This window comes from Cuculus canorus, chromosome 10 (assembly GCF_017976375.1).
Source record: "Cuculus canorus isolate bCucCan1 chromosome 10, bCucCan1.pri, whole genome shotgun sequence".
In the NCBI taxonomy this organism is placed as follows: domain Eukaryota; kingdom Metazoa; phylum Chordata; class Aves; order Cuculiformes; family Cuculidae; genus Cuculus; species Cuculus canorus.
The window spans coordinates 10,119,614-10,145,565 of NC_071410.1; the positions used below are offsets into that span (position 1 = coordinate 10,119,614).

General features: G+C 41.5%; 1 protein-coding gene across 6 annotated transcripts; it reads left to right on the forward strand.

Moving 5' to 3' along the window:
- The first annotated feature begins 705 nt into the window (after window positions 1-705).
- Window positions 706-25,325, forward strand: OGT (O-linked N-acetylglucosamine (GlcNAc) transferase). Of its 6 annotated transcripts, none has more exons than XM_054075889.1 (23): window positions 714-923; window positions 4,422-4,602; window positions 5,711-5,954; window positions 6,662-6,730; window positions 9,698-9,814; window positions 11,085-11,164; window positions 12,547-12,742; window positions 12,969-13,109; window positions 13,326-13,426; window positions 13,620-13,773; window positions 13,873-13,974; window positions 14,238-14,417; window positions 14,772-14,930; window positions 16,519-16,608; window positions 16,918-16,974; window positions 18,685-18,810; window positions 19,590-19,760; window positions 19,878-19,994; window positions 20,074-20,241; window positions 22,281-22,433; window positions 23,125-23,377; window positions 23,557-23,680; window positions 24,281-25,325. In XM_054075889.1, exons 1-23 carry the CDS (start codon window positions 887-889, stop codon window positions 24,453-24,455), a joined length of 3,195 nt encoding a protein of 1,064 aa, XP_053931864.1. In that variant the 5' UTR covers window positions 714-886; the 3' UTR covers window positions 24,456-25,325. The 6 variants fall into 6 exon arrangements, 5 of the variants coding, with proteins under 5 accessions (XP_053931864.1, XP_053931865.1, XP_053931866.1 ...); XM_054075890.1 differs by having other exon boundaries at window positions 715-923; window positions 4,452-4,602; XM_054075891.1 differs by lacking the exon at window positions 16,918-16,974 and having other exon boundaries at window positions 717-923.
- The last annotated feature ends 627 nt before the right edge of the window (window positions 25,326-25,952 follow it).

Sequence of the window (25,952 nt, forward strand, 5' to 3'; positions counted from 1 at the left end):
GTTAGAAAGTGAGCACCTTTACCAGGCTCCAGTGACACGAGGCAGTGATCTCCATCGCTGTGTGCAGCCAGACCAGAGCTGGGACAGGATGGATTCCCCACTCACAGGCATATGGATGAATTTTCCCAGATATCTTATGCACATTCTATGACTTTCCTAAGTTTAATGTTGTTATGAACTTCACAACAGTCCAAACTCTTGCTAATTTGGAGCTTTGGCTCCAGCTCTGCCTGACCTTGCGTTTGGGATGGGGAAGAGACTGCAGACAGAGAGGATTGCAGGGGAGACACCTGCTCAGCTCGGATCACACTGAGCACAAGGCACTATCAGCTCCAAAGCATGAGCAGTGTCTGGAGAAACACTGAAAGAAAACTCTCTGTCAGACGGACATGCTGTTGAACTTTCAAGGAACACACTGCTCAGACGAAACTCAGCTCTACTTTAGCCTAGACCAAAGCCATTCTGCTTCTTTAACCAACACCGCCGGTGGCCGCCCCGTCCCCCTCTGCTCCTCGGGCAGCAGCAGCTCCGCAGCCCTCTCGCGCCACGTGCGGGCCGCGCGGAGGGATACCGCACCCGGCGGCGCTGGCCTCGTGCTCGGTGGGAAGGGCCGGCGGCTGCCGGAGGGCGGGCTCGGCGGAAGAAGACGGAAGCAGTTCCGGTAGGAATCCGTCCGCCGGGTCGCGGCTCCATAGGCGCCCGCCAGCCGGCTCCGCCCGCACTACTTCCCGGAGAGAGGTAGTTCCGGCAGCGGCCGTGCGGCCATTTGGTGCCTCCGCCATTTCGGGAGCCGCCGCCTCAGCGCATCAGGGCCGTGGACGGCCCGGCCCCGCGCCCCTCCGCGCCCCTCCTGCCGCCGCCAGCGCCTCGCCGGCCCCCGAGCCCGATGGCGACCTCTGTGGGGAACGTGGCCGACAGCACAGGTACCGGTAACGGGGCCGGGGCCGCGGGGTCCTGAGCGCTGCCTCTGCCTGGCCCCGCAAGAACCTTCCAGAAGCGGCGGCTCCGCCTTTGTGCCGCCTTCCCCCCCCCCGGGCCGCTGACAGGCGGCTGCGTTTTTCTTTTAGAGGACGCAGGAAGGTAAAAACCTGCCTGAAACGCGCTGTGGCTGAGGGGGGCGCTTGCCCGGGCCGGATCCGGCTGGGAAAGGGCCTCCCCGCGTTGACTCGCGGATCCTGGGCTGGAGAGAGGAGGGAGAGAGAAGGACAGCGCCGCTTTGTTCCCCAGTTTTCTCGTTCCCCGTAGAGCGAGAAAAAAAATAAATATTTTGCTTCATGAAAAGGTGGAAGGATAACAGGGCTCTGTCTCCCAGCTCTTCACGTTCGCTGTAGTCTGAGAAAAATAAGTATTCTGCTTATCTAAAGATGGGAGGCTAGCATGGTTTTATCCCCCAGCTTTTCACGTTCCCTGTAGAGCAATAAAAAGAAGTGTCCTGCTTACTGAAAAGATGGAAGGACGGCACGGGTTTGTCCCCCAGCTCCTCAGGGGTTCGTGTAACCGGAGGGAAAGAGGAGTAGGAGAAGCTGAAGCGATTTCTGGGGAAAGTAGGAAAAAATAGGCTCTGTGGAGAAAAAGCTGGGATAGCGGTGCAGGGGTGGGGATGGAAGGGAAGTGGAGGTGGAGAGGCTCGCTGCTGCAGTACGGTATTTCGTTGCTCCTGGGCTAGAACTGCGTGTCCAGTCAGTCAGGCTGCGGCATCCGCCTCGTGGCTTGGTCTGTGGAGGAGGAAATATTGCCTGGGGGCAGTCCTGTGCGCTGTGTCACCGCCACCTTCCACGTGAAGGTGGCACATGCTCCTGCCTTGGGCCTAGGTCCTGTCTCAGTGTCAGGTTGAGTGTGAGACTATGGCACGTGTTTAGGATGTTGTTCCTGGGGAAAAACTGTCCACCGGTATCTTTGTGATAGTTCCATGCAGGTTTTCATGTGGCTCGTATTCTATGGAAGTCTCAGAAAAGGTCATTGTTAAAGCACGTGCCGGGTTTTTTCCAAGGTCACAGTCAAAGCACGCAGTACAAGTTAGCCTAGGTAGGTAAATTCATGTCTGCAGGACTTGATAAGGGATTCTTCCAGCTGTGAGTCTTCACTGGAATTGTTTTCTTTAGAAATGATTTAAGTGAACAACCATTGATGGCTGTGCTATGGGTTCTTTGGATTGTAGAACATATCTTCCATTAGCAGCTCAGCCCATTTTGTGAGGTAGAGCTGCCCACTTCTGCTATTAAGTCGGCTCTTCAGGATGGTTGCTGAAACACGTGTTTGCAAGTACATGACTGGCTGGTTTGTGCCGAGGGATCGGTTTGCTTTTTCTCTTCTTGGGGGAGTCTTTTGTGAAGAGACTTGAAAGAAAATTTTGGTGTTTCACTGAATTTGTTGCAGTTTGTTAGCAGTTCTTACTCCCAGGTATTTCTGTACTGCCTTCTCTCTTGCCCTGGGAGTTGGAGCTTGAGTTTCACTTCTTGCTTAAGTAGGTGAAATGTAGCATTTAGATAAGAGTTGGACGCTTCTTTCCAAGTGATGATAAGAAATTAAGTCTAAACTTTTGGGTTGCTTTTTTGGTTTGTTTTTTTTTCCCTGCAGCTTTGAAATTTAATAATGTCATTGAAATTTATTTGAGGAAGAAATTATTGCCTTAGGTCCGTGGGCTGCGCTCTGCCTTCTCTCTGGCCCCCCTGTCTTGGTGTCATTAGCAGAACCTGAGAATACAGGGGCTGCTTGTGGGGATGAGCCTGCGGGGCTGCTAATGGGAGTGTGGAACAGTGTGTTGATGCTCCAGTGTAGTTACTGTCTACACCTTGGGCTGTCCTAAACGGTGCTGATGTTGTTGGGTTGAAGAATGGTTTTATCTGTTCATTGTCTGTAAGTCTAACCAGGTATTGAAGTTCTCTTTTCCTTTAGTCAGAGTTTGGAAAAACACTAAGCTAGGCACCTAGAAAATGGGAATCCAGCCTGGCTGAAGGTACTTGGTTGGTAATTTGTCAACTATCCCAAAGCCAGTAGCTCTGCCAGTTCCATTTTACAGTGAAAGAGTTAAAAGTTAGCACTGACAGACTCTCTGAAAAAACAAGTTCAGTTAAGTCACGTTGCATTTGCAATCTTACCTCCAAAACCTGCTAGTGTTAGAAAGGTGATTTTGAAATAATTAAAATGTACATAAATCCCAATTTCATAAAATAAACCCTGAGTGATAACTCTGTACCTTTTATCTCCCTGGTTGTCACCAAAGAGTTAAAGGGTCTCGGAGAATTTCTGTGCAACCTAACTGCAAAATATGTGTACGTGGGTGCTGAGGTGCCTCCTTGTATAAGGAGAATTTTATCAGTTTCATTTTATTTCAAAATTTTAGCACTCTGTGGTTCCAGATCGAAAATGTTTCATGAATGGAATTAAGTGACTGCAGAGTACTGGAAAATGAGATACTTGCAGTAATTTGTAGTAAGTCATTGGTTATAAAGGCAGAATTTGAAGGACAGCACTTCTTTCTAAGATGAATCGTGCTTTTTTCGAAGCTGCACTTATCTGTATTTTAATACAGAACCATGCTTTGTTAGGAATTTTATTTACTTATAATATATAAGGTTGTTTTGTAGTATTTTGTTTTCCACAATTGTATCTTAAATATTAAAGCTGTTTTGTTGCTCCTGTTCCAGCTGTGTTTCCAGAAGCAATAACTCCTCTCTTGTACACTCCTGTTCAGTGGTTCCTTCTGTAGCCCAGTTTCGTAATCATCGTAGTCTGTGTTTGTTTCTTGTCAGATACTGTTCTGGGGCCTGATTTTTTATGAAGGAATTTTTATGTGTTATAGAGAATGTAGGAGTGTAGAGGATTCAAGGAACGTTATACATTTCTGCCTTTTTTTTTTGAACAGTTTTTACTGCTGGCACAGCAAAACTTTCTTTTGTTCAAGTCCTTTGAAGCCTTTATCTGCTGTCCTTCTTTTCCCTGTTAAGTTTTTAGAAGTTGTTTTTAGTACTGCAAAGCGTGAGATTTAGTCTTGGGGGAGAGTGAGGAGGCATTATTCTGTTAGCAGCACTTCACTGCTGTTAACCAAAGTACAATATCAGGTCAGGGATCCTAAATATTTTTCAAGTTAATGGAAAATGATTGCTTTACAAATGCTCACAGTCATTACAGTCTGTGTGTTTTCTGTTATTGGCCACTGAAGACGTGGACTTTTACAGATAATGTTGGAAGTGTCATAGTTTTAGGTTGAGGCATGAAGATCTAAGGGTTCAAACTGCCAAGTGCTGTAGTGTTTTATGTGATTTCAAACATGTTCATCCTTCAGTTGTGTACTCTTTATTTTTTTAATTATTATTTTACATTGCTTTGTTTTGTGTTGTTTGTTTTTTTGTTTTGTTTTGTTTTGTTCCCATTATCTAACTTTTTGTTTTCCCCCCTTAAATGTTTTGGTGATTCTCCAGAACCAACGAAACGTATGCTTTCCTTCCAAGGGTTAGCGGAGTTGGCTCATCGTGAGTATCAGGCAGGAGACTTTGAAGCAGCAGAGAGACACTGCATGCAGCTTTGGAGACAAGAGCCTGATAATACTGGAGTGCTTTTATTACTATCGTCCATTCATTTCCAGTGTCGCAGATTGGACAGGTAGGAGACTTGAGGTGTTCTGTCATGCTTCCTTTAGTTTGCACCTTTAGCAGCACTTAGCGTACCTGACAAAGCTCTATCCTAACATTCATTTCTTCTTTTATATCACTAACGCAAATACTGATCATGGCAGCAGTAAGGACCGGTCAGAAATAATGTTCATTTTTTTAACTTTGTTAGGGAAATACAAATCGGAATTGCTAGCTTCACAACTAGCAACAGACGAACAAACATTATTCTCATGTTATTTTAATATTGTACACATCAATATGGTTGGACTCTATGATCTGAGAGGTCTTTTCCCACTTGGTGGTTCTATGACATCAGAGTGTCACCCAGATGTATGTGTATTTGGGATATTTATATGTGTAGAGAAAGGGATTCCTTTACTTATTCCACCTGCAGTATGGGGGAGGGGTGTTGTGGTGGTTTTGTTCTCTTTTTTAAGTTACGGGACTGATTGGTGCAAAATGGCATATGTAATTAAGGATTTTTGTCATCTGATAGTTGCCTCTATATTCTTTCTGCTTGCTTGTTCCTCGCCTTGTTTTCTGTGCCTCAAGCATTTTGAACTTCACCTCTTCTAGCTGTAAAATCGTGTCTGCTGGTGAGGGAAATAAGAACTTTTGACTAATACTTATTTTGTATAGACCCTTAATGAAGTTGTAGGAACAGTTCAGGTATGGGAAACTAAAATGGGGGAGGGTACAACAGAATTTTATGTCAACACCTGTCAGCTGTGTCCTGCTTCTTGAAGAGGATATCGAGTGGAATATGATTTAAAGCATATAGATGTTTGAAGGAGCTTCACAGGAAGTTTTCTCCAACTGCACTGGTCTTGGGTTCGGTGAGGCAACTCAAACCCTGCAAACTGTAAATGAGAGTTGCCTTTCTTCAGTAGAATCTCAAATAGGAACAGGCGGGATGAAAGCTGAAGCTAGAAGCAGCTAAACATACCAGACAGCTCTTGGGCCAGTTTTGTTGGCTTTATATTTGTCCCACTTAACTATGAACGTTTCTTGAGTAACTGGGTAAACAGGCAAAGAGTGAAAGTCAAGAGTGGGTTTTTTTTTTTTTTTTTTTCGCTAACTTGTCTAATTTTCTTCAGGTCTGCTCACTTCAGTACTTTGGCCATTAAACAGAATCCACTGTTGGCCGAAGCCTACTCAAATCTAGGCAATGTATACAAGGAACGTGGACAGCTACAAGAAGCAATTGAACATTATAGACACGCGCTACGCCTCAAACCAGATTTCATTGATGGATATATTAATTTGGCTGCTGCGCTGGTAGCTGCCGGTGATATGGAAGGAGCAGTGCAAGCATACGTGTCTGCCCTTCAGTACAACCCTGTAAGTAACACTGTTTTATAGAACTACTTCATACTTTACTGCTGTCCCAGGGCACGCAAATGGCAGGTTTCAAAGAAGAAACAAGTGATAACCGTTCTCTCTAGCCTGTACACCATAAATTTAATGATCTAGTTGATACTTTCCTTCAGGATCTTTGATAGGCTTCGGTCATAAAGTTTTATATTGCAGCACAGTAAAGGCTGCTGATAACATGCTTCTCTGTATTATTGAGATAACGGAAAAGCAAGGAATTGTGGTTCCCCCTGCCCCTCCAAAGTCAGAAATTTCAGTGAATATCATATTTGGCTTTGTGCGCTTTAAGAGAACATATTGCAGCGAGAGCACCGCTGAACGTAAGGTCTTGAAAAATCATTAGCTATTACTTTATCACAAAATCAGAAATTTCATGGTGACAAGAGTTTCCTTGGTCAAGATTTCCCCGTGGACTGGTTTACAAAAGCACTATTTTTTTTTCATTTATAGACTGAAATTGGTTGTATTTTTACAGTACTAGAATAAGTGCAATCATCTGTTGGTTGCAGTGTTAGGTCAAGGAAAACAATTTACATTTGTAATGTAAAGGATTTGTGATATTACGGTTTTAAAATATGCTGTGGAGGACTGGGGTGTTCCATTGCCAAGTTCTCTGTGAACACCTTTGGGGTGTCTGAGATCTTGAAGCTGATAGTGTGACTTCGATTTTTCAGGACTTGTACTGTGTTCGTAGTGACCTGGGGAACCTGCTCAAAGCCCTGGGTCGCTTGGAAGAAGCCAAGGTAGGTGTTGGGTAGAATACATGTAAACGTCAGTGTTTTGAAAACTTGAACTTTGCACCAAGTCTTCAAATCGGCGTTGATCTACAGACAGTCTGAGAAACTGCTGAAAACTGAAGGCACTGAAACACCCAGAGTAGTTGCAGGGCAAGATATGGCATGTCCATGCTTAAAAGTTGGTTTAAATCAAGAAATGGAACATTACCAAGCCTCTCTACTGAACTAGACTATCTGATACCATTCTGAAGTATTGGGCAGGGGCTTCATCATGCTCTTATCTGGAAATAAGTAACAGTCCTTCAAATCTGAGGCTTGCCTGCTGGTGCCAAGCAGAGAGCCTGTGGTTAGCTCGAGAACCCTGTATGATGCAGGTGCTATTGAAAATGCTGCTCTTCTAAAGTCCTTTGTGACTTGTAAGTGGAGAAGAAACTTATCCAAATGTTACCTTGTAATATTGGCTTTTAAAGATTTTTATTCTTTTAACTTTTCCCTTCCCTTGATAGTGGAAGAAAGGCTACTAAATGATCAATAGCTGCAGTATGCGAAACCCCAAATATCTTCATGTCTTCCCTTTCTCCCTTCCCCAAAATAAAGAAATCGGAAGGACAAGGCTGGTTTGTTTGGAAATGAACTGATCGAAAGAAAACTTGCTGTAGTGGAAAGGTGGCTTCTAGCAGTCTTGTGTTTCCTAAACTGAGAATTCGAACACCAAGATGAGTTTAAAATTCTTGGCATGTTAAAACTTGGATTATACAAAGAAATGATGTTGTTACAAGCCACCTTGCGCGTCCGCGCTGCAGGGGTGAGGAGTGTGGAGAAATGGGAAACACTCTGGCCTCCACGTCTGTCGCTCCAAGCCCCACGCGCATGCTAAAAAGTGGAGTGTATGAACAGCGTAGCTGTCTGTTTGGCTGCAGCACCATTTGGGGAGGGTTACGATCGATACGGGGTAAGGGGAGTGCAGGTTCAAAGTTCATTGCTGTTTTGATTTCTCTCAGCAACTTGGATGTGCATACAGTCCTAGGGCAGACAAATTGATTTGGTCAGATCCAGGTTGAAAATATTTTGTAGCAGAATTTAGAGTTTGAACAGTCTTCGAGAAACTTGGTTCTCAGCCCACCAAGCGGACAGCTAACATTAATTGCACTTCACTGCAGCTTTAGTGTGACTGGTATAGGCCAAGACACTGCGCCTGCCGTAGGTTGCTGACTTCTTTGTTTCAGAGCTCTGGACACACCTAGTTTGAAAGTGTTATTCCATTCTGTGAGAACTTAATAAAGGAGGAAAAACATCTTGAGTAAATTGCAATGTGTTTCTTTGGTTATCAGTCCATTTGAATGATCAAGCCAGCAGATTCCTTACAGTTTGAACTAAAATTTAATTTCTTTGTAGATATTTCGGAGCCTTTCTTCCAAAAAAAAAAAAAAATCCCTGCTGTATGCAATTGCCCTGATTAACCCTCTCCCTTCTGCATGTCTCCCTTGTTACAGACAGATTGTCCTCATTCCCATGTGTTAAGACATATCCAAAAAAAATGCAATTGCTTTGTTGAACTCTTACTAATGATCTTGTTTTATTTTCTCTCTTGTTTTTGGTTTTTCACCACTGATATTGTATTTAGAAGGTTTCAGGTGGGTGAAACCTCCTATTCCATGCGTAAGGTGCCTCGCTGAAGGGAGCTCGAGGCCTGGATCTAGGGCAGACACACACCTCCTCCTCCTCTTCCAGCAAGGAACGCACCGAAAAGTCACATGATGAGAAATATGGTAACGGGTTTGTAACTGCCACAGCAAAACCATTTGCCTCCATGCCTGAATCTTCTGTCTTGTGGCTTCAGAAACAGCTTAAAATATCTAATTACAAGCAAGTAATGTAAGAATATATTATATTAGTAGCCACAAATTCTTTCAAAGAAGTAAAGTAAAAGTAAATTAAAATATTTTTTTTAAGAAATAATTGGAGATAGTTAATAGTAAAAGCTTCTAACTCTTCTGGTTGTTCATTTTTTTCCTTTTTTCTTCTTTGTTTGGATTGCAGCGTTCTGCTCTTCTGATGATGCGCTGTGATCCTGCAGTAGCGCAAAGGCTGCGCAGCGGTAACGCGCATTGCGTGCGATTAAGCCCTGGTGAACGGTTGACTAGATGATTAATCTCTGGTTGGGTGACTGCCCAAGCTCCAGGCTGAAGCCTTTTGGATAAAATTGGGTTGTAACGCATTTAGAGTCCAGATATCAAATTTAACATGCGAGTTTCTGTACAGGCCTGTCTGGTAGATTAATGATTCTGGTTGGCCGTTCACTGGACCTAGGGGCAATCAATAGAGCAAAGCAGTTCGCAGCGATAGCGTGGCGCCGTGCTGGTTAGGATGCGCAGCGATTTCTTGCGCTTGCATTACAGGGACCTAAACCTTCATGCAATCCTGTCATTTGAGGTTTTGAAGCTGCAGGTGATTGAACTTGTTTGAAGAAACTGGGAAACAAGATGTGGATTTGGTGTGGCACCTTGACAAGGAAGATTAAAACTGAAGAATGCCTTAACCTTTTTCAGTAGTTTTTTTGTTTTTAAGTAATTTCTACCTCGTTTAGAATATTTCACTATTTACTGATTTTATTTCACAGTTAAGTTCTATTTACACTGCATTTTTTTTTAGTGCACTTACGGGTGGCAGATATTTCCACTTCAACTCTTTACGTTATTTCCAAAACGATGTCTGTGCTGACCTGGTGTCTAGAGGTGTGTTACCTTGATAACAGCATAACTGAAAAATGGTGGGCTTGCACCTGGGTTTTGGTTTGCGCTGGCGCAGGATCAACAACAGTTTGCAGCGCATTAGTTCTCGCGCAAGCTAGCCTATACTGCAGGGTCACTTTTGGCTGGTTAGAGAATGCACACTAACAAATTTTTTTTCTCATTTTTTTCTTTTTACAAATATTCCCCTTCCCTTGTATCTCTCTTCTTTAACTGTTCCAAGGCCTGTTACTTAAAGGCAATTGAGACTCAACCAAACTTTGCAGTGGCTTGGAGTAATCTTGGCTGTGTTTTCAATGCCCAAGGAGAAATTTGGCTTGCAATTCATCACTTTGAAAAGGTAACTATCTAAGCCAGTCAGCTTTGCTGCTAGATTTTTATGTATACATGGTTGCCTGCTGCATGTAGACGTTGATGAAGTGTCTGCATTTGTAAAACAAAACATTTTGATTAGCTGAGAAGTTCTTATGGTCCTGTTAGTTAAAATCCTGTTAGTTAAAATATTTAATTTACAATCCTTTACAGAATACTTTTTTTATAAAAATCTGATTCAGTGGGAATAAATGTTTTCCATGGGTTTTGTGTGAGAGGGAGAAAAAACTTTCTGCTTAAAATCATGTTCCATTGTGATTTTGTTTTAGGTATTACAGTCCTTTGAGTAACTGAGGAGAACAGTTTTAAGTGACAAACTCTTTCCTTTTCTGTTTCCTCTTTGGGATTATTTTTCACTGCTATTGTTTCAAACCGCTCTAGATCGATGTAATTTACTACTTGTCTAGTGCCTTCTAGTTAGCATGTTAATTTAGTTTGTACTCATCTCTTAAGTCTAAAGTGACCTAAAAGTGGGTTTAAGATGTAGTGGACAGTTTCTTTCTGCTAATTATGACCTTCAGACCTACAAAAATAATTTTAACTGCTCAGGATTGGCTTGGATCTGTGTCTGTTCAGTGATAGATTATGAAGTATTTTAATTTGGAAACAATAGTTCCCCTGAGAACCATTCCAAGAGCGTGGCTTGTCAAATACATGTAGTATAATACTGCATCTTCTGTAACTTTATTGATTCTTAAGTTTTTTTGCATTTAATTAGTTGTGAAGGGAGTGAAAATGTTTTAGGTAAATGGCTACTGAATTTTCCCTGCACACAATGATGTATTTGGTTTTTTCATGCTCATGTGTTGCTGTTTTCCTGGGCTGCTACAGTTTTAAAATCTTGTCTTATTTATTGGTAGATTAAGGAATCGGGTTATTTTAGGCTTTTCTTCTTAAATTAAAGACAGCATAGCATGGGTAGGCAGGAATGTTAAGTATGATCAGCCTAACAGGAAATAAATGTTTAACACTTTATTCTGCAGTAGTTGTGACTGACTAGGGAGGCACATGAGTACATTTCAAGGTGGTTTATGTTGTCGTTTCTACAAATACATAACTTGAATACTGTGATTGATTTATGTAGCTTTAGTTTTCCTCCCTTACTATGGTATTGATAAAGTCTCCATGCTTACAGATTTGGGTGTGTCAAATTTAAAACAACAAAAAACTCAAACTAGGTTTCTTAGCAATGTTTCTGTGTTTCATGCTCAAAACTGTTACTTAAAAAATATTTTCAGGCTGTAACACTTGACCCAAATTTTTTGGATGCTTATATCAATCTGGGAAATGTCCTGAAGGAAGCAAGAATATTTGACAGGTAAGCAGATACCTACTGATGCTCTGTTGGTGGCTTGTCAGGTGTATCAAGATACAAATTATGTAAAATCTCTTTGGACAGTATAATAAAGACTTCTGCTATAAGCTAAGCAAGCAAATGACTTTGACATTCATACAGAGCAAGTTACTGGGGTAAAAAAAATAATCATGTGGGATGTGTTCCTTTAAGTTACTTTCCTGTACTTAGTAAAATTTTAAAAACAGTATTGTTGAAAATTGATTTGAAATCAAGATTGGATACGGGTGAAGATAAAAGTGTCCCAGAAAGGCATGAATGCTCAAGTTCTCAGTTTTCGTTATGTGCTTCAGGACATGATCTGCAAGTGTCTCTTGTAAAATTCTCGCTTCTCTGTAAGGCAAGCTGAAATGTTGAAATTCACTCAGCATCTGATTGAATATTCTGTATTTGTTCTGCGTCGTCACTGTGTTATTGCATGGGGTTGCAGCACTGCAGCTGTCCTTGTGAACTGACTTATTTTGATACGTGAATTTTGTGTTTCTGCAACAAGATGCAGGCTGTGGTGTTTGTGTGCAATGCACCATAGTGCATCTGTTAGCTGGGTTATAATTTCTGGTAGCTGTGGTTTGTGGCTCCAGATGTAATAAAAGCTTGCAGGGAATGGGTTAATAATTCTAAGTGACTCTACTGTCCACAGTGTAAATCAGTAATCTGTTTTAGCCACAAATTAATTGCCCAAACGGGGACATTTCCGCATACTTATAGACTTGACATTACTTTTTTGAGAATTTACTTACTCTGTATACTATTCCCATTATTTCAGGAATCTGAATTGAATGCATCAGATAATTATGTGCTCCTACAGCACTACAGAAATAAAGATCTTGTGTTTAAACGAAGCAAAGTGTGAAGCATAAGCAGAGCGTAACACATGTTAGGTTAGAGGAGAGAATAAAAATGTGTAATGATGTATTGTTTAGATTGTTACAATTGTATAATAAACTAGGAGGGGGAAATGGAGCAAAATTCCTGTGTTTATCCTAGTAATGAAGAGCATTTGGGGAAAAAAAAAACCCAAACTGTAGACAAAAGCTTTACCTTTTTTTCCAGAATTACTGATCACTGTACAGCATCAGGTGGGAGGGGAACATTCCTGTTATACAAAGTATTTCTTTTGGCCTGGCAGTCATTGAGCATGGCTTTAAAATAACATCCAGAATAGTAATTTGTCCCTTGACTGGTATTTTAATTCGGGCAGTACTGATCTGTGTTTTCAGTGACACTTCCCAGGACAGGGTTGTGTGTTAATGTCACACATCCCTTGAAATTTGTTGTTTTTATGATCAAGATAAACATAGCTGCTGCTCTGTGGGTGATTGTTTACCTTCTTTTTCTTGTTACAGAGCTGTAGCAGCTTATCTACGAGCCTTGAGTTTGAGTCCAAACCATGCAGTTGTGCATGGCAACCTTGCCTGTGTGTATTATGAGCAAGGACTAATAGACCTGGCGATAGACACTTACAGGAGGGCCATTGAACTGCAACCCCACTTCCCTGATGCCTACTGCAACTTGGCCAATGCCTTGAAGGAGAAGGGCAGTGTAAGGAGCACTTCTTTTCTTTTTTAACATTTGTAGAAGTACAGCAAATGTTTGTTTTGGACGCGGTCTCACTGATTTTGTTCAACTAGGATGTTACCCTCATTTCGTTACTCACAAGGAAGAATAATTCACCTTGAACCTGTTAAAAGTGCTTGTATAATGGCATCTGATAAACAGTACTGTTACAACAAATATTGCTGTATTAGCAATATCTCTTGTTTTGAAGGTGGTAGAAGCAGAAGAATGCTACAACACAGCTCTTCGACTTTGTCCCACTCATGCAGATTCTCTCAACAATCTAGCAAACATCAAACGAGAACAGGGGAATATTGAGGAAGCTGTCCGTCTTTATCGGAAGGCTCTTGAGGTACAGTTGACTGTGGCAAGGGAGAGGTGGGGAATTCAAGTTGGGAATGTGTAATACAACAATAGTCTAGTTTTTTTCCCCTCTTTGGTCATAAGTGCAGGAACACTGCTTAGAGACCTGAGCCATAGAAAAGAAGAGTAAGAAATGTGCAAGTATTTTTTTAATATGGTTTACTCAGGGCATTTGAGAGACAGATTCTACTTCATTTTCTTCCAGGTGTTTCCAGAGTTTGCTGCTGCACATTCAAATCTAGCAAGTGTTCTGCAACAGCAAGGGAAGTTACAGGAAGCTCTGATGCATTACAAGGAGGCTATTAGGTAAATGGATGCTATCTGTAATAGTCCCAGTCTTCCAGAACAGGAAATTGCCATAGATTTATATGGAAAGTGACTTAGAGTAGTGTTTTTTTAATTCAGATGGTTGCTTCGCAACCCAAAAAGTCTGAGTATGGCTATGGTTTATGAGGAAGAGCTTTTGTTGTTCATGACATACATTATCTTTATTTCTCAGAATCAGCCCCACATTTGCAGATGCTTATTCTAATATGGGAAATACTTTGAAGGAAATGCAAGATGTTCAAGGAGCTCTCCAGTGCTACACCCGTGCTATTCAGATAAACCCGGCATTTGCTGATGCCCACAGCAACCTGGCCTCTATTCACAAGGTAGCACATGCGGATGATTCACTCTGAGCATGGTGGGGCACTGTGAGTACTTACCCTGAGTGTATTTTTATCTGCTGACTCATTTCTGTGCCTTCACAGGATTCAGGGAATATACCAGAAGCCATTGCCTCTTACCGCACTGCTCTGAAACTGAAACCTGATTTCCCAGATGCCTACTGCAACTTGGCCCACTGTTTGCAGGTGAGGAAGATGAAACTTCATTTGTAATTCCTAGGGTTCCTTTGCAGCAAATGCTAAGCTTGATCACCTCAACTGATTGCTAATTTAAATGTGAAGAGTAGACTTCAGTGTCAAATCAGAAGATAAGATTATGCAGTAGTCAACTGTAATTACTGAAGCTCTCACTTCTATTTTTGGAAGAAGCATTAGTTTCTACTTGTGAAATTCCTCATGTAGAAAGAAAGCTCTTGTCCTAATATTCTTGTAATTTTTCCTTTCTCTAGATTGTCTGTGACTGGACAGACTATGATGAAAGAATGAAGAAGCTGGTTAGCATTGTAGCCGATCAGCTGGAGAAAAACAGACTGCCTTCTGTCCACCCACATCATAGCATGCTGTATCCCCTTTCTCACAGTTTTAGGAAGGCTATTGCTGAGAGACATGGAAATTTGTGTTTGGACAAGGTAGGAAGTTTTACACAGGCCACTGGTGATCGGAGTGCTTCGTGGTTTTGACTGTTCCTACTGAAAATCTAATAGTTAACGTTAGCCTTGGTGAGGTTTCTGAGTCACTGAGTAGTGGTGTCTTTATTTGGCTGAATTAAGGTATGTGACATCCTGTAACAGTTTGTGAATGTAACACTTGGCTCCAATGGGATATGTATAATGCAGCTTTGAAACAGGAGATGCTCACAGACCACTTACTCGATTGTGTGATAAGGTTAATTCCATGGTTTTATGGGGGTAGTTTTGTCCTTCTGTTCAGCATTTGGGTTTGGTTCCTGAATTTATAAACAGTTGTGTATGTTTTCTTGACAGATTAACGTTCTTCACAAGCCACCGTATGAACATCCCAAGGATTTGAAGGCCAGTGAGGGTCGACTTCGTATTGGCTATGTGAGCTCTGATTTTGGAAACCATCCAACCTCACACCTAATGCAGTCAATCCCAGGCATGCATAACCCAGAAAAATTTGAGGTAAAAATGTAAATGGCATGCTTAAAGCTGTAAATATGGCTGTAAGTGGCCCTTCCTTCTTGTTGCAGGCAGGTAAACTAGGGAAGGGCACATTTTTTTTTTTAGGGTGTTCTTTTTTGTTAGCAGGCTTTTTTTAATGGGTTGAAGTGTCCTTTGGCCTGAGTCATCCTTTACCAACATGAAGAAAGGCAAATTAGATACTTGTCCTTGGAATTGCTGTAGGTAGGATTTGTGGCCCATGGAAAACTTTTCGTAAGCTTCAGCTGCTGTTCTTTGAGGGGATGTCCTTGAACATCAAGCTGCTGCTGTATGGTCACTTCTGATTTATAGCTGTGCATCTGGTTTTTGTTAGCTCTCTGCTGCTGTGGGTTTTTTTAAATGTGTACTTTTCTCTGGGGCACCTGAGTCACAAACGTGGATTGAGATTGGTCTGGCTGCTGCTTTTTCAAAAGGAAATGATATGCCACACTTAGTCCAGTGGGAGAGTGTACAATTCGTCAGTGTTGAAGTCATTCACATCTATATTTATTTGGCTGTCGTGATAATGGATTGAGGCTGTAAATAAAACTGATTCCCAGTTACTGTTTAAAATGCCTCAGTTTTAAGTCCTTGTTCTCCAAGACATGAGAATTTGCTTTTCTTTGCAAGGGGTTGTAAGCCTTTCCTTCTTGAAGAAGTGTATTTTATTAATCTTTTAGATTCATTTAAGGGCTTTTTTTCTCTCATACCTTCTTGATTTTCCTGGTCGTTAAGTCTTTGTAGTCTGAAATCCTGTGGCAAAGCTGCTTGCTTGAATCGTTACCAGAAGTGTTGACTATGAAGCAGTTTTTTTCATGAAACAACTAAATTTGTGGTCTGAGTACATGGGATGTGGTGAGAAAGCATCATTTAGCCTTGAATTGGCTCAGGACAAAGGACAGTCTTGTACTGAATTTAAAAACCTCTACAGAGGTTAATGTAAATAATGAATAGAAGTTATCTGTTATAGCGAAAACCGTGTTTCAGTTATGCAAGATAATAAACTCTCTGCATATTGGTTCTGTATCTGTATGTCCTAGGTTAGCTAGAGATGCCTGTTCCTTTCACCTGTCAGCCTTGAGTTTGTCAGCTAAATTTGCTGTTTCTCAGTTGGAGAGAACTAGTCACTGTTTAAAGAATCTGTTAAGAAGCTTCCCTGAGGCTTAGCTTACCTGTTCCACCAGAGTCACAATGATGATTCTCAGAGATTGCAAAATGAAAGGTGCCTGTAAAAGGCGCTCTTAGAGAACTGAATGCTTATGCAAGTCCATTTATTGGAATTACTTCACCTTGCGCTGATGAGGACCTTGTATACGTGTCTGTCCTAGGTGCAGTGCTGTGTTCTAGCACCAGAACCAAGTAAAACCAAGGCCTGGTGCAAAATGTGTCAAATTCCCAAATCCCCTTTTTTTGTGACTTCTTTCTCAACTGTTACGTGCCACACAAATGTAATTTGTATGAAATTATGTACTTCTGCTAATGTAATTTAATATTGCAATACCATATGTTTATAGCGAAGTTAATTTGTTGGCAGTTGCAGATAATCAGATTTTGGTGCCTCTTATTCTAGGTATTCTGTTATGCTCTGAGTCCTGATGATGGTACCAACTTCCGTGTAAAAGTGATGGCTGAAGCAAATCATTTTGTTGACTTATCTCAGGTGAGCTCTTCTGGTGTGTCAACCTTTCAACAAACCTAAATGAAGAGAGAGATCAGCCTGTAGTTTGAGATTTTTAGTTGCAATTATTCCTGCAATTAGGCTCATGTTAGTCTTCAGAATTTTGCAGTTTGTAAATGTATTGGTGTTAGGCCTTAGCCAGGACGCAGTGGTTTTTGTGTGACCTCTCTGTGGTTAAAAAGTAATGTTAGCAAATTGAATAGCTATTCTGCTAGATCCTTAAGATAGCCGTCTTGGGTAACTCAAGATACCACAACTGCAAATACATTTAAGCTTGCTTTACTCCAGCAGGACAGAGACTTAATGATTGATGGAGAGATTTTACCCCTTTGTCAAAAGGCTGTTCTGGTAAGATTTACAGGTGGTTTGAGGTTTTTTTTTTTAAGTTCCATGTGGAAACTGATGGGGATTAAAGTATATAAAGAAGTCAAGGAGTTGTTATGCTATCTCAAGATACCTGGCAAACCCCTAAAATTACATGGGATAGTCAATGTGCATGAAGAATGGAACTGGATTGGCACCTGGACAGTTCCAGATTAAGTGATAGATGAAACTTGTACATAGTTTTTAAACTCATCATGTTGTTTAGAACCTGCTCTCATAAGTAAATCATTAAATTGATGTCAGTAGAATTGCTCTTGGAAATTAATTTCTTGTGAGGTTGATCCTTTAAAATGTTCCTTAAGGATCATGAGCTTCAATTATGCTTGTGAAAAGCCATCCATTGCCCCTGCTTTTGCAGCTGTGTTGAAAGCCCTGGGTCATAGTAAAACATAGCAACAATTGCATATTTGTTGTTGCACTTAACAGATGTCTTGGGAAAATTGTTTCCTTTGCTCAGAGCAGTGCTGGGCTTTCTTATTTAAAAATTTTTGAGGCTTCTGTTTTTAGTCTACAGTGCAACTCCTAGAGATTGGTGCAAGAGGGTCAAACAGGTAGAATCATTTGCTGTGATCTCTTGCATTAGCACTGGAACTTCCTGAAAGTGGAGCTAAGATGGGGGTTTGGTTTCTTGCCCACTCAGAGATATGTCCGCTTGTGTGCGTGTGTTTACCATGCTATAAAATGTGAAGTAGCTTTCCTTTTATGAAAAAATGAAGTACTTCCATGGTGCATATTAATTGTGGAGTGAGTCAGCATCAGCACTAGCTGCAGAGGAGGTAATTGGCTTACTCTTGATCTTCAGTTTGAGGTAATCTCTCTGTATTGCCTTGGTTTGGGAATCTACCACTGGCCCTGCATGAGCTTTGACCATTGGTGAGCCTTGCAGGAGCGGTAGTGGGGCTGTTCTGGTTCGTATATCCTTGGTTTCCAGCCTGTGGCTTTTGTTTTGCTGCTGCATTAGAGACACCTATCAAATATTTTCTTTTATCTGCTTGTAGATAACGACTACATACATAGTTAATTCTTTGAGGTATTTACAACTGTTAAAAATTGTTTACCTTTCAGTACTAGACAGGAAGAGAGACGTAATTTCGAAGGCTTCATTGGTACTACCTTGTGTGAAGTTCTGCATTTCTTTAGTTTTTATTTAGCCAAGAACTGAAGCAGTTTCGGTGTTGCATGAAGTTTCTTCTGTGGTCCATTTGTCATATTTATCTGCATGACTTGCTGAGCTTGGCAGTGCTGGGTATCACACCTTGATTCAGGTGTGCAGAGGCAATCTTCAAGTATCACACTTAGAATTGCTGTCAGCAACTGCTCCTACTGCGTCCAGCAAACTTACATTTTCTTGGCTTAATGGGTGGTTTGTTTTTTTTCGTAGAGTTGAGGACTTTAACCTCTGTAAAGTCAAGAGTAATGAGATTTAAGTCTTACCTTATCCAGTGGGTCCCTTCCAAGCTGGTGATTCTATGATTCTATCATGTTTTAAGGGAGTGTTAGGAATGGTTGGACTCGGTGATCCAGTGGGTCCCTTCCAAGCTGGTGATACTATGATTCTAAATTAAATTACGTGGTTGACATTTGTCTTCTGGTACACTGGCAGTGACCCATATTTATTACTGAAAGACTGAATAAAAAAAATAGCTATTACTTCTGTATGTATGTATTTTTCAGATACCATGTAATGGAAAAGCAGCAGACCGCATCCATCAAGATGGGATACACATTCTCATTAATATGAATGGTTACACCAAAGGAGCACGAAATGAATTATTTGCCCTGAGACCAGCACCTGTTCAGGTATGTTGGAACTCTGTCTCAAAAAAACCCCACTTGTGAGTAGGAAGAATTGTGGTTTGGGGTTTATTTTTTTTCCTTCTGGCAGAGTGGAAAAAATGTTGAAGGCTCATGTTGATCAATAAGCAAGAGAGACTTTTTAGGGCTTAGCATATGTGGGGCAAATACGATCATTCCGTTGAAGCAGAGTAGTTTAGATTTATGGGTGCTTTATGGGTGATTCAGTGTGTCCTGAAAGAGAACTCCTTAATTCTGTGAGGTTCATGTCTCTCTTATGTTAGTGAGAACAAAGAAAGGGTATTTGAAGCAGTTGTGGAAATGAGATGTTGTGTGTTAATCTGTTTAGACTTAGAGAAATCCTAGTTAGAATAAGTTGGAATTGCTGTCAAGAGTTATTTTCAATCAGGGTTTTCTGAAATTGCCTCTGGAAGGAGAATGGGAGAAGCCTGAATCAGAGTTAGTCTCTAGGCTGCAGAAGCTGGCTTAGCTAAGAGAAGCTGTAGTCACTGATGGATGGCGTTCCTGGCTGTCGCCGCGTGTAGTTGGATACTTCAGCCTTTTGCTTGTGAGATCAATTCTGGAATATCCTTGAAATGTTCACTGCCTTGGCAGTGAAAGTTTGGGGTTAGTGGCTGCTCTTCAGCTGATAAAGCACAAGAAGGCACTTGAATCTGTAGGTGGAAAATTTAACTTAAAATGTGTTGGGTTTTTTTTTTTTTTTTTTAAGTTCCTTTACTTTTGCAGTGCACCTGGGGCTGGAGCCTTACTTTCTTCTTTTTTAGGCGATGTGGCTAGGGTACCCTGGAACCAGTGGGGCGTTGTTCATGGATTATATCATCACGGATAAAGAAACTTCCCCAGTTGAGGTGGCTGAGCAGTATTCAGAGAAATTAGCTTACATGCCAAACACTTTCTTTATTGGAGACCATGCCAACATGTTCCCACATCTGAAGGTAAGCAGGAAGGTAGGATGGGAAAAGCAGGTGTTTTCCATAGCTGTCTTTCTAAAATGGCACTTAGTATAGGACTTGGTAAACAATATTGTAACTTTCTTAAACTTTTTTTAACAGAAAAAAGCAGTCATTGATTTCAAGTCCAATGGCCACATTTATGACAACAGAATTGTTTTGAATGGCATTGACTTGAAGGCTTTCCTTGACAGCCTCCCCGATGTCAAGATTGTTAAGGTGAGGGCCACTCCTTTGTGTGTTTGGTCTTGGGGACTGCAGCTGGTACTTTCTCTGATGCTGACGTGCTTTATCTTAGATGAAGTGTCCCGACAGTTGTGACAATGCAGATGGCAATGCCGCCCTCAGTATGCCAGTCATTCCTATGAACACGATTGCAGAAGCTGTGATTGAGATGATAAATCGTGGGCAAATTCAGATAACTATCAATGGATTCAACATCAGTAATGGATTAGCAACTACTCAGGTGAGGCACTTCAAGATGCTGTCCTCTTCGGTTTTATGGTATTTTTGTCTGTGTGTTTGAACATAGGGAAGAAGAACCTCCAAGCAAACATTTGTCTTCTGTCAGGTGGATTTATTTAATTCTCATACTGAAGGAAACTGGCAAATGTGTTTAGAAGTCACAGAGGCACTGGAAGATGATGTTTCCCCTAGAGATAGAGGGCTTATATCAAGAAGTATCAAAGAAATGTAATTTTGTTGCATGAACAAAACACTTGGTTCAGAATTTGAAGGCAAGATTTGCTCATTGCCTGCAGACCACAGGGCCTTTATTTCTGAGCTGTTACCCAGGTGCAGCTGTGTTTGTCCTTTAGAAAAAAAAATGCTGGGTGGTACAGGCAAAGTTATTCCACTGTATCTCAGCAATGTTTATGCATCTCCTTCTGTCTTTCAGAGCTGTGCATCATACCACCACCTCTTGCTGCTTGAAAGTTGTTGGGGTTTTAGTGATAGTGACAGTCACTGGTTTTGTTTAATACTTCTTCCATGGCAGAATGGTTCTTCCTTTTTAAAAATACCATACTTTGACATTGGCCTAACTCTTTTGATTGTGGGTTTTATTCAGTTCACAGTTCTTCAGGAGATTCTTATCTTATTTTGAGACCTTTTATCATCACTGCTCTACCCATAACATCATGCCTTGGTTTCTTCTTGAATTCCATTGTTCACAGATGAGACTTTCCGTAGGTAACAGGTTTGGTCAGTAAGCTAATTAGCGTGGTTTTCTGGAATTGTCCTCTGAGAATAAGAGAGAATTTTTGTTTTATCACCAAGATGAAACAGTCTCAGCTCTGTCCGTGCACTTCTAAACTGGGTTTTCTGTCTTATGATCGCACTAATGTGACCCTTCTTTGTGCTTGTTCTAACTTGATATCAGCTACTTTTGGGCATAGGTCAAAGAGTACTGTATATTGTGGTTTTGAAGTCTCCTCAGTGACCTGGATAAGTAGCACTTTTACCAACTCTTGTTGAACTAAGTTATCTTGTGCATCTTTTAACGAAGTCAGCGACAGTCACATCAGTTGTGTCAACAGCACGCTAGCTTTAGCTTGCTGCACTGCCACTGGGCTAAATAATGTATGTGTGTAAAATATATATATGAATATATATATAAAGAAAAAGGCCCTAAGTATCTGTCTTGCCCCATCTGTACGCAAGTTTTTATCTGTCTTTGGTCCCACAGTTTCCGGTCATTATTTAAAGAGAATAACTAAACATCATACTTCCATTTTACTTATCCTCAAGACTCCTGCATGGTATTCTGATTATCCCAGCTTCATCCTCTGCTGTTTTTCATTAGCATATTCCTACTCTTTTTGAAGGATGTAAGATCTATTCTCTTTTGGAAGTCATTATTTAACTCTTGTAGTGTAATTTCCAGCATTTTGCATTATTTCCTTGTCAGCTCCTTCCTTACAACCAGCCTTACCAGTTACATATTAGACTGCATCTTCAGTCTGCACTATCTATTCTGTGCCTGTTGTCTTTCATCTTAATAAAAAAACAACCAAAACCAGACCCTACCCCTGCCACCAACAAAGAAACCCCACAAAAAAACAAGCAAACAAACCCTTTTTGCTTTGTGAATACTTTTTTTACTCTTCCTTGAAGTCTTCATTTCATTTTTGGTCTCGAGGAAATGAAGTGGCCTTAAAGAGGGGAAGAGTCCATGTGTAACACCTCTTTATATGATTCTTCTTTCCAATTATTCCAGTTACTTGGAATTTCAGGGAGAATATAGCAAGGGCATGAAGATGCCCAGTGTTTTGTGCCTTCGTGGTTGCAACATTGTGGCATCCACAAGCCTGTGCGCATACCAGTTAAATTCTTGTTATGGGTAAGTAGACAATTTTGTTTTTGCATAATAAAGCCAAAGATAAGCTTAAGATAACTTGTGATGCTAACAAATGCAGCATTGTGTCTTAGGACAGTTCCACAGGGTGTAGTCTTGTTTCCTGCAATTTCAGTGTTCCAATAGCTATCTTTATTTTTCCCCATTAGATTAACAACAAAGCAGCGACTGGTGAAGAAGTTCCACGCACTATAATTGTTACTACACGCTCTCAGTATGGCTTACCAGAAGATGCTGTTGTGTACTGCAACTTCAATCAGCTGTATAAGATTGATCCTTCCACTTTACAGATGTGGGCTAATGTGAGTGTCTGTGTCTAACACGAAATTTAAGGTCAAGCTTCTGCAACATAGCTGTTCATCTTAGCAGAAACTTCATGCAAGTTAAAACTGTACCTGTTGTGCGGAAAATGTTGACTTTGAGGTGTTTGAATCCTTACAACGTCCGTGTTGCAGGACTTAGCGTTAACAGAATATAGAATTTTTTTAGGTTGATTTTAGTTGATATCTGTGTTTCTGGCCAGTGGAAAACTACATCTTGATCAGCTTAAGTAGTGGTGCTCCATTGTGAAATAAGTTTGGGCTTCCCTGGTCTGCACAAATCATAACTGACCTTGACAGTTGGTAAATTGGTAGGTCTGAGCACTAAGCATGGGTATCAAGGTCCAGTTTGTAGTGTATTGCTGACAGTTCCTTGAGGGGTAACTTCCTTGTATTCCACAGCATGGACCTATACGTAGATGAGATCATAAATCCCAAAGCTTACTGACCGAGCACTGCTCTGTGAACTGTTACTCAGAATTGCTGTCTCTTTTGGTGGGATTAGAAATACTGTTCTAGTTATTGCACTCAAAATGTTTTTCTTGCTTTATAACTCATAAGATTAATGTATTGAATGATCGTGCCTTTTGCTTCATTTTGGTATGTGGTAAGTTCCTGTTTGGAAAAGCACATGTTTCTGACCTACCTTCTTGGATCTTTATTTTTGTTACAGATTCTAAAAAGAGTTCCAAACAGTGTGCTGTGGCTGCTGCGTTTCCCAGCTGTAGGAGAACCCAATATTCAGCAATACGCACAAAACTTGGGTCTTTCCCAAAACCGAATCATCTTTTCTCCTGTTGCCCCTAAAGAAGAACATGTGAGAAGAGGGCAGTTGGCTGACGTTTGCCTAGACACTCCGCTTTGCAATGGGCACACGACTGGGATGGATGTGCTCTGGGCTGGCACTCCCATGGTCACTATGCCAGGTACGGCAGCAGGGAACCCACACAAACCAAATGGGTTTGAGTATTATTAATTTTTTCAACAACAAACAGCAAGCGCTACAAACTTTGTTGGCTCTTATCAAGGCAGAAGGAAAGTAACTCGCGCTTTGCAATGTGTTACATGATAAGTTTACTCCTGCTTGCTTTTTTTTTTTTTACAGGGGAGACTCTTGCATCTCGAGTTGCTGCCTCCCAGCTCACTTGCCTGGGTTGTCTTGAGCTCATTGCAAAAAGTAGACAGGAATATGAGGACATTGCTGTGAAACTGGGAACTGATCTGGAATAGTAAGCAAACTTGTTCTGTGTAATGTGGTAATAGCAAGAACATAGGGTGCTGTCTTTGGACACACTGCTGAGACTTGCTTTAATTTTGCAGATATTTCAGTATTGAAGATAGCTGGGCAGTCCTCATCTGGTGGTTTCTTGTCTTGTAGTTAACTCAGCTTCTACTTTTAACATGAAACTTATCAGCACTCCTGATTGAGTAACAGTGCTACCTGTTCTGAAAAAATTGCTCGCGTGCAGTCTCTCACCTGGTAACAAGTGCAACATAGCTCACTGTCTGGTTTGTTTGTCATTGAAGGTGAAGCGGTTTGTCACTTATTGCAAGTTAAAATTGCGCAGTGAAAAGTTACCACAGTGCAGATAATGTAGCAGGTTAATGCATTAACGTAGCAACTCTTCTGAGTTGAAGTGGTTGTGCCTTGCTCTGTCAGGAGTGATGAAGGGATGAAACAGTAATATGGATTTGGTGGAAGTGGGGGAACAGACGATTTCAAGCCAGTTGCTCTGACTGTCCCAGGTTAGGTGAAGGTAGTACTTTGAAAAGTAAACAGTATTATGAAGCGTTGGAGCCTCTCCTGACTGCTTTCACTCTTTTTGTAGCCTGAAAAAAATACGTGGCAAAGTCTGGAAGCAGAGAATATCCAGTCCTTTGTTCAACACGAAACAGTACACAATGGACCTGGAGCGGCTTTATCTTCAGATGTGGGATCACTACGCTGCTGGCAACAAACCGGACCACATGATTAAGCCTGTAGAGGCCAGTGAATCTGCATGAAGAGAGACTCTGTGTGCCCACCCAGAACTCTCCGGGAACTGAGCCTCTTAAACACTTCTGCAGAGATGATGAGCTAAAGAACTGTGCATTTCTACTTAACCTGCCTGGTACTCTGTGGCTGAAGTAATACAAGGTGGTGATTAAAGCACAGCCAGACTTATTTCTTGCATGATAGGGAAAGACTCGAAACAGCCTGGGATTCTTCTGTTCCATGAGGAATTTGAATGGGATTGAGCCGTGTACACGTGAGCCTGTGTGTATGAGTGACATAGTGGTTGCTGAGGGAAGTTTGAACTGCCCAACCAATTACGATTTCATGGATTGATTTAATCTTCCTATGAATTTCTCGTTTTAATGTCGATTGGGAATTGGAGCGTTTTAACGTTTGATTGGGGTACTCCTGTTGGTATATGTGTGGTTCTCCCATGACAAGATTTCCAGCTAGCGAGTGTTGTTCACTGCATTAATTTCTCAACTGTGTGGACTGAAAGGGCATATTTGCTGGTGTAGTCTTTTTTTATAGGTTTTATAAACCACTCGAGCCTATATCAGCCTTCTAATGTTCGATCTCTGTTTTGGAGCACTCTGTAATGTGTTGGTTTAGATAAGGACTTCGGTTTGTTTTGTTTCGTTTTTAAGCTTCTCCAATAACTCAGCTAATTGGCTTCACGATGGCAGCTCCTGTTCTGTTGAAAAACCAAATTTGATTGGAAATTAATCCTCCCCACAAGTGTCTGAGGTAAATACAAACTGGTGCCAAATACAGATCTTTCAGGAAAGATTGTTAATTATGTATAGAGGCGCAGTCCTAGGTACTGTAGCAAAGACTTTAAACAAAAAAATAAAGCTTTGGTTTGCCAGTTTGATGGATTTGATCAGCGTTGCATGTTTTCTGCTGCCTTCCCGGTGCTGCTGTCAGTTTTGTGAACTGCTGGCGTTTGGTCTTCCTTTCTGTGGTTTTGGTTTTAATACTGCTGTGTATTTTGGCAGAAGTGATCCTGGGTAAGTGTGGAGCTTGCACGTGGTTTGGGTGGGAAGTGACCTTGGAGATCATCCAGTTCCAACCCCCTACCATAGGCAGGGACACTTTCCATGTGGTCAGGTTGCTCAGAATTTCATACAGCCATGTCTTGAGCAGCTTCTGGGATTGGGGCATCCGTGACTTTTCTGGGCAAGAGAACAGGGTTGGTTGTTTCCCCTAGGTTATATGAAACCCACCCAGCTGTGGTAGCTCTGGCACAAGCGAGCTCACCTTGGTGCCGTTCCAGGGCTGGGGTTGTGCTGTGTGCCCTTTGAAAGCCGTGGCCTACATGATGCTGAAGATCTGGCAAATAAACTCTCTATGACTTGTTTTGGAGTGTTAGAAAACCTTTATCAGGCCTGGGCAACGCGAGGCAGTGATCTCCATTGCTGTGTGCAGCCAGACCAGAGCTGGGACAGGATGGATTCCCACACTCACAGGCGTATGGATAAATTTTCCCAGAAATCTTATGCACA

Excerpts from the sequence above, each read along its gene's own strand:
- OGT (XM_054075889.1), top strand. The coding sequence starts at position 887 with ATGGCGACCTCTGTGGGGAACGTGGCCGACAGCACAG. Across the intron at positions 9,815-11,084 it reads CAATTCATCACTTTGAAAAG|GCTGTAACACTTGACCCAAA; the intron begins GTAACTATCTAA and ends AAATATTTTCAG. Across the intron at positions 19,761-19,877 it reads ACATGTTCCCACATCTGAAG|AAAAAAGCAGTCATTGATTT; the intron begins GTAAGCAGGAAG and ends TTTTTTTAACAG.